Below are 7,848 nucleotides of genomic sequence, written 5' to 3'. Positions count from 1 at the left end.
TTTATATATAATTTACAGCATATTTTATAAATGAGTATGTCCCATACATTTTCATGGCAACACAAAAAAATATGTGTGTTTCTGACATAGCAATAAAATTGTAATAAAATAACCTTATAAATGTAATAGTTTTATTCATAATGCAGTAATGTAGCATCTTGTATTAAAGTGTGCTTCGACATAATTCAACAATATAACATCTGCTTCCGGACTCTAAAAGGCGGAACTGTTTGACCCCTATTCCGGATTAGTAGGGAAGCATTTTCTTGTTGCACTTACGTAAAGCGGTAACGTTATTGTTTTCCCCAAGTTGAGTCACACCTCCTGCGCTATGATTGGCTAATGGTTCATAAACGACTGGTGCGATTGGCACAGTGTTTGTGAGTACGAGCTCTTAGCCAATCAAAGCGGAGGAGGCGGGCATTGTCCGAATATCGGCTTGGAATAACATGAAACCCTGGCTCATCATTTGACTACCTGAAACTTTTTCTGATCATGAAACAGGAAGAAAGAAGCTTATTTTCGTTAATGGTTCCGTGCAAACACAACACGGTGTTTAATTTAATCTAAACACAGTGGTATGTTCTGGTTTGTGCATTAGTCGAAGTTGGTGTGATTTTTGTCTGCACCATGGATCACAGAGACAGTGTTAATGCTGATCCTGATATGTTGACTGGCTCTGAAGGTAAGAAGCTAAACAAATGAACGTGTTTTACATTTGTGCAAACTTCACTCAGGTCGTCTCAGAGTGTATTAACTGTGCGTTTGGTCTTAAGGCCGCTGTCGGAGATGGAGGAATCAAAGCGGGTTTTGGTGAGTGTGTCCCTTTTGACGTATCACGAAATAAACTGGTTTGAAAAGATATCCCAGTGTCTGGAATAGTGGCCTACTGTCCGGTCTGTACATTACAGACCCATAAAAAACACCACAGGAGCCGTAGAATGAGTCTTTATTGGTCACATATACAGTAGAGCGCAGTGAAATTGTTTTCTTCGCATACCCCAGCCTGTCAGGCCCCCATACCCCCCATACCCCGCATACCCCAGCCTGTCAGGCCCCATACCCGCATACCCCAGCCTGTCAGGCCCCCATACCCCCCATACCCCAGCCTGTCAGGCCCCCATACCCCCCATACCCCAGCCTGTCAGGCCCCCATACCCCAGCCTGTCAGGCCCCCATACCCCAGCCTGTCAGGCCCCCATACCCGTTCTGGTTTTCTCTTGCCAGTCGTGACTCACATGAGCAACCTGCTGGTGCATGCGCAAATAAATTTTGTGCAAAGTTAATTTGGTAGAAATGAACACAAAATGTTCTCTGAATTGCTTTTGCTAGGGTGACATTACGCCCTCTTTTTCCCGGACATGTCCTCTTTTCCGGACCTTAAAAAAGCATCCGGCCGGGATTTCTACATTTGAGAAAATGTCCGGGATTCGTCTTCAGTTTCGATTCGGGACAGCTGTCATTTGCTGCAATTGTCGAGCAACTGTTTGACGTCATACACAACAGCGCTTCACCTTCGCACATTCGCTGAGAGCAGGCTAATGGTTGAGAGGTAGGAATTTGGTCAATAGTTGTTGCAAGCCTTTTAGAATCGGCCAATTGGTGTGCGAGAAGGCGGGAATTACAGGGAGGGGTTAAAGCAATGCAAACACACGCACACATGATGCAGTATTAGACTATAAGCACATCATAGTGAAACAATGCCCGTGGCCATATACGGTCATTTTTACTTTATCACATTGCTTTGCATAATGACCATCATTCACATGTGTAAGGTACACTCGTGGCATCTAATATTTTATTTAATTCCATGGACATTCAAAAGAATGTAGGAAAAAATGCCAAACTGTGAATTGGGTTTGCAGATTTCCCTCGCACCTCCATGGTTTGGGGGTTTGACTTTCGACTCCTGCCTCCACCCTGTGTGCACGGAGTTTGCATGTTCCATGCTTTGGAGATTTTCTGTGGGTACTCTGGTTTCCTCCCCCAGTCCAAAGACATGCATTATAGGCTGATTGGAATTGTCCGTAGTGTGTGAATGGTTGTGGGTGTGTGTGCGCAACTGTGCCCTGCAATGGGTTGGCAACCCGTCCAGGGTGTCCCCCGCCTTGTCCCCCAAGTCCCTTGGGATAGCCTGCAGGCCCCCACCTCCACCCCCCAACTCCATTACCCTGTATAGGATAAGCGGTATGGAAAATAGACTGATGGAATACACCAAGGCCACTATAATACACTATAGTCCCACCTAGGGTACATAATGTGAACACTGTGGGATTAAATAATCTCACCAGATATTCTGCAGTACAGTTTCAAGCATGGCTGACAAATTGTCAGAACTCCCAACATAATGCACAAATAGTAAACAGTGTGCTGGACCTAATGTTTGACTTATGTCCAAGCAGAAGAGCACTGAGTGTCACAGAAAAGGATATATAAATTGTCTGACACACATGTCTACAGATAACGTTAACTCCAATCATTTTAAACCTTCATCAGAGACAAGTGACCTCTTTGTAAATAATCGATTATGTCTGTGCGTGTTACCAGGTCTGCAACAAAAAAATCCAGTGGTTGGTAAAACATGCAGCACTTGACACATTTCTGGGCCCAGTGCAAATGTAGTTTCCCATGGTTCCCTTTCCTGTGTCTTACTTTTAACTCCTAGCTCCACAAGGCCTCCCTTCTCCTAGGTAATCAGTCCACTACTGTTGCTGTAGTGATGCCCCATAATCATAATACTCCCCCTTCTTGGACCATATTGCCACTGTGACCTCATAGTTCTGCAGAATAAACATGCACATGGCACACCTATAAGTACATGGCGAACTTTCTCGCTCTCTCACACACTCTCTCTCTTTGTCCATCCCTTTTTATCTAGGTTGCTAGGTCTGTGTAATAACTTTGCCTACGTGGTGATGTTAAGTGCCGCTCATGACATTTTAAAACAACAGGAGTCTCAGAATGCAACAATGCCGGTATGTTTGCATTTATTTATTTATTTATTTATTTTCGTGTTCGTTGTCTATAATGTCAGTGAAGCGAGCGGTCACGAATATCAGTGTGATAACCGAGCGGAATGAATCTGATTGGTAACACAACGTTTGAAGTAAAATCGCTAAGAAAAAATGAAATAAATGTTGTATTATCATTTCCTCGGTGTATGTTATGTTTGTTGTTTTTGCAGACCCCAGGCCCCGTACCCTCAGACGGTGGGAACAGCAGCAACAGTAGCCGCTATGACTGCAACCCTGTGTCTACTGCAGTAAGTGTTTAACACGCAGACTCCTGCACTGGTGGTGAACTTTAACCTTAAAAAACGCAAACAATTTGAAGAAAAATGCGATGGTTTCAGATTAGTTTATGGTTCGTTCTGACACTTCTCCCTGTCTGTGATTGATCCAAATATCACATGCCAGTTTGATTTGCAAATACACCGCCAGCTCTGTCACTTATTAGTGTTTGCTCTGCAAAATAAACCAGTCGATGTCTTTCTCTGCTGCATTTTACCACCAGTGTGTTTTATAGATCCATGACTTTGCTTGTTTTGTGGTATTAATTATTTCTGTTTCCAGGCTGTTCTTCTGGCTGACATCTTGCCCACTCTACTGATCAAACTGACAGCGCCATTTTTCATACACAAAGTGCCTTATGGGTAATGCCTTCCAACATCTATACTGCAAATGGAGTTAGTTTAAAAATGCAGTTTGTCATTTTCTAGGCCTGTGATGATGATAAACATTTTATCAGATGTTATTTGTAACATTAGCATGCAATGGTGCGGACTGGTTTCTTTTGTTTCAGGCTTTCGTTTGCTTGATAAGCTCTTCGTTGCAGTTTTAACTGGCTAAAAACTACAAGCTACTCCATGACATTATTAGGAACACGTTAGGATATTGCTGCTCAATAAATCAATAGCAAATGAACACAAGACAGAAAGCTTTGGATGCGATCTACTTTGTTATTGCCGTGTACAGATTCACGACATCTTCGATTCCATCTGCTTGTACTTTTGATTGACAGTTTCCGTATTCTGGGGTGTGTCGCTACGGCAATGACAAGCTTCTTGGTGGTGTCATTTTCTTCAACTGTGTGGATGAGCATATTAGGTAACGTGTATATCTGTGTGTGTGTGTTTCTTGTATGATCTGATCTGACTGTGTTGAGTGATGTGTTGCTGGTTGTATTTGTAGGTGTGATCTTTGCCAGTGTGAGTTCAGGACTGGGCGAGCTCTCCTTCCTCTCTCTCACGGTCTATTTCAGCAGGTACAGCTCCATTTACTCGGATAACAGCACACTGAACGATGCATCACACAGCAAAAAAAATAAAAATAAAAATTTAGGTCAAATTGTATAGGATTTTGCTCTGTGGGCTTTTTGAATTCAGTAAAATGGAACAAGGGTCGTTCTTTTGGTAAAACAATTCGATCATAATTCTTACGAAGTGAAGAATTCACTTAATGTGCTCAAATACTCCAATCCTGTCTTCCAGAGCAGTAACTAAACCCCCACATTATAGTCAGCATTAGTGAGTTCAGCTTAGAATCGAGTCTGAACCATGAAGGAATCATTCAGATTAATGATTCCTTCATGATTCAGACATGATTCTAAGCTGAACTGACTAATGCTGGCTATAACGTATGGCTTAGTTAGGATGGGCTGCCATCCTAGTTAGGTAGGGCTTAGTTCCTTCATGGATCATGTTTGAATCATGAAGGAATCATTTTCTGAATCAATTCTTCTTATTGGTTTGGTTGAACCAGTTCAAAAGTCTATATGAATCATTTCTAACCCATTTTTTTGTGGAAAACTACTTGAATTGGCGAAATCGCAAGAAATTGTTTTACCATTTCATGGCAAGTGTTTCACAGTGGTGTTTGTTAGTAAATGAGACTTTTTAGCTGTACTCGTTCGACGCACGTGAATCGAAAGGGGCTTTGGCTGAATGCACGTCGTGATGACATCACATGACACGTCTTGACCAAAATCTGCGATAATTTCGAAAAATTGCAAGCTCCTGGGAATACTGCGGCGTTTCCTTTGTTTTGCATTCACTTCTGCTATCGCAAAATCCTGGAGGGACTGCTTGTAGGCTGACTGGTATTTCCGAATTGTCTGTAGTATGTCAATGTGTGTGCGATCGTGCCCTGCGATGGGTTGGAACCCTATCCTGGGTGTCCCTCGCCCTTTGCCCCGAGTTCCCTGGGATAGGCTGCAGGCTCCCCCAAAACCCTGTGTAGGATAAGCGGTATGGAAGACTGATGGATGGATGGATGAAAGAAAGATTTTGTAGGATACACATGCATATTTAGTCTAGAATTTTGTGGTGTAGGTTAGAGGTGGGTGAAATTGAATCAGATAAATGAATCATTGAAATAGACAGTTCAAAAGAATTGACTCAAGTCAATTGGGCAGTGGTGGCTCAGTGGTTAAATGCTCTGGGGTACTGAAAAGAAGGTCAGAAGCCCCAGCACTGCCAAGCTACCACTGTTGGGCACTTGGGCAAGGCCCTTAACCCTCAATTGCTCAGTTGTATGAAATGAGATAAATGTAAGTCGTTCTGGATAAGGCCGTTGCTTCATGCTGATAAAATGTGATGCTGCAAGTGTAACTGAGTGCCATTATTTCCTGTTTGTACCTGTGTATTATTTCCTTATTCTGTGACCAGTGAAATAGCCAGAAATTGTATGCTAGGTTGCACTTGTGTGGCATCTTGTCATGAGACTATTTGGGTGGGGTTTTTTTTTCTAATAGTCTTCTCTCCATCTCTCCGTAAGTGATGTGCTGAGCGGATGGGGATCAGGTACAGGAGGCGCAGGAGTTGCCGGCGCTGTTCTTTATTCTGCTTTTACACAAGCTGGACTTTCACCCCAAGCCACGCTGCTGATCATGCTACTCATCCCTGCTGTTCTGATGATCAGGTCAGAGCAAGTCTTTCAACCTTTTGAAGGTGTATTTAGCGTCCCATGCTTATCAGGACCCTGCTTCCTTCCTCACGTCCTCCCTCTTTTCCTTCTTTCCAGTTACTTCCGCCTTTTAGACTTCCCTCCATCGTTCCCACAGTGGAGGTCTGGGGAAGACGTTCAGGAACGGCGGCCCTTAATAGTGGACGATAACGATGAAGACAGTGTTCGAGATGTGAACGGGAAAGGTAGGACGTAGTAGGTTTGTTTAGCGGAATATCGTTTGCGCTGTAAGAGCGTGATGTGTTCGCGTAATGTGATTTTCATGGTAACTTGTTTAGATAACTCTGCTGGAAATGCTTTCTCCTTCCTGACAGAGGACCAATGCACCGAACCCCTGACCTTCTTAGACAGACTTCACATCCTGAAAGTGAGTGTGTGTGTGAATGTGCGTACATATTAAAGTGTGTGGATTTGTAATCAATCAAAATGCATCCAGTCCTGCACAAACTTGAGCTTACACTTGTTTGCACGTGTGCTTATGTTTGTTATTTTGGGTTTTTTTGATCGAGCTTTTTACTAAAAATGAAACTTGCCTTTTTGTTCAATACTAAGAACGTTTGTAACCAGCGTGTGGTTTGTTGGTCAAGCATGAAACCTGTGTGCGGTCTATAAAACCGATGTCTGGTCCGTTTGCTCGACTTATTTTGTCTCGTGTGATCACGTTCACTCAAGACCACTCAAATTTTTGGTACCAGAAATTTCTCTAATTCAAACACGATTGATTCAAATGGATGCTTCACCAAAAAAACAACAAAAAAAAAAAACCCAAAACAACAACCAATATTAAACACAGTAAATGCATTACAGAATTTATGTAAACTTTAATGACAACAAAAAAGGATGTATGTGTGTGCTGCTATTATGCAACGTTTTCACACACAGCAGAAGAAAACACCCATAGACTATTAACATAATGTTGATCTGTGTGTGTGTGTGTTGTATTGTATTACCATTCCAGCGTCTGCTAAAGTTTACTGTGCCTCTATGCGTGGTCTACTTTGCTGAATATTTCATTAACCAGGGATTGGTAAGCACCTGATTCACTTCCCAGCAAGGCATTGAATATATATTATACTATAAGCATCATGTTGCGTGTATAGCAGCACTGATGTGTTGGAAATGAAACTATACTTTCCTTTAAATCCTATAAAGAACCACTATAGAAGCCTTGTTATTAAGAGATTACTATATATTTTTAATCATTTATCTTTCTCTCTCTCAAGCTGGAGTTGCTCTACTTCCCTGCTTCCAGTTTGTCTCACGCAGAACAGTACCGCTGGTAGGGTTCAGTTTTTCACTCTGGTCCAGATGTTTGAATGAGATGCAGAAAACACCCCCCTCCCCACTTTGTGTATGTCTGAGTGATCTTTAACGGCATGTTTGTTTCAGGTATCAGACTCTGTACCAGATCGGTGTGTTCATATCCCGCACCTCGCTCTACTGCGTTAAGACCAGGAGAATCTGGGTGCTTTCTTTGTTGCAGGTGTGTAAAAATGTTTGCGAAAAGTATTTTCCCATACCAAAAAACAATACAGGGTAACGGACATACATAATACATGTGGGTTGGAGTGTTTCATTGGAAGTGCATTAAGAGTTTTTAGCCTGGACCAAAGAGCATCCCAGTATGAATTGTCTTTAAAAGCCTTTACGACCTAGAATGGACATAAAAAGTCTACACACCCCTGTTAAACCCTTTAAAAAATACTGTTCTCTGACATCACTGTGGTGCTCCATTTTCTCTTTCTGTTCATGATGGGCTTCATGGTGTTCCATGGTACAACTAATGTTTTGGAAATTCTTTTATACCCCTCACTTGATCAATACCTTTCGACAAGTGAGATACCATGCATACTTTGTAAGCTCTTTTTGAACCATGGCTTCAGCA

At 42.3% G+C, this 7,848-nt stretch overlaps 1 protein-coding gene across 2 annotated transcripts in view; it reads left to right on the top strand.

The window, feature by feature from the left end:
• Positions 1 to 593: 593 nt before the first annotated feature.
• cln3 (CLN3 lysosomal/endosomal transmembrane protein, battenin) overlaps positions 594 to 7,848 on the top strand; it is an 11,304-nt gene continuing 4,049 nt past the window's right edge. The window contains exons 1-13 of one of the 2 annotated variants that reach the window (XM_053615925.1): positions 594 to 685; positions 777 to 813; positions 2,879 to 2,975; positions 3,185 to 3,262; positions 3,573 to 3,652; positions 4,021 to 4,106; positions 4,191 to 4,263; positions 5,775 to 5,918; positions 6,021 to 6,148; positions 6,242 to 6,330; positions 6,922 to 6,990; positions 7,187 to 7,242; positions 7,353 to 7,446. In XM_053615925.1, the coding sequence (XP_053471900.1) occupies positions 631 to 685; positions 777 to 813; positions 2,879 to 2,975; positions 3,185 to 3,262; positions 3,573 to 3,652; positions 4,021 to 4,106; positions 4,191 to 4,263; positions 5,775 to 5,918; positions 6,021 to 6,148; positions 6,242 to 6,330; positions 6,922 to 6,990; positions 7,187 to 7,242; positions 7,353 to 7,446 (1,086 nt within the window). In that variant the 5' untranslated portion in view covers positions 594 to 630. The remainder of the gene's footprint in view (positions 686 to 776; positions 814 to 2,878; positions 2,976 to 3,184; positions 3,263 to 3,572; positions 3,653 to 4,020; positions 4,107 to 4,190; positions 4,264 to 5,774; positions 5,919 to 6,020; positions 6,149 to 6,241; positions 6,331 to 6,921; positions 6,991 to 7,186; positions 7,243 to 7,352; positions 7,447 to 7,848) is intronic. The other variant, XM_053615931.1, reaches the window with a different exon arrangement.

The sequence above is a fragment of the Ictalurus furcatus genome, chromosome 2 (genome assembly GCF_023375685.1).
Source record: "Ictalurus furcatus strain D&B chromosome 2, Billie_1.0, whole genome shotgun sequence".
Taxonomy (NCBI): domain Eukaryota; kingdom Metazoa; phylum Chordata; class Actinopteri; order Siluriformes; family Ictaluridae; genus Ictalurus; species Ictalurus furcatus.
This window is presented reverse-complemented; position numbering and strand designations above follow the sequence as displayed.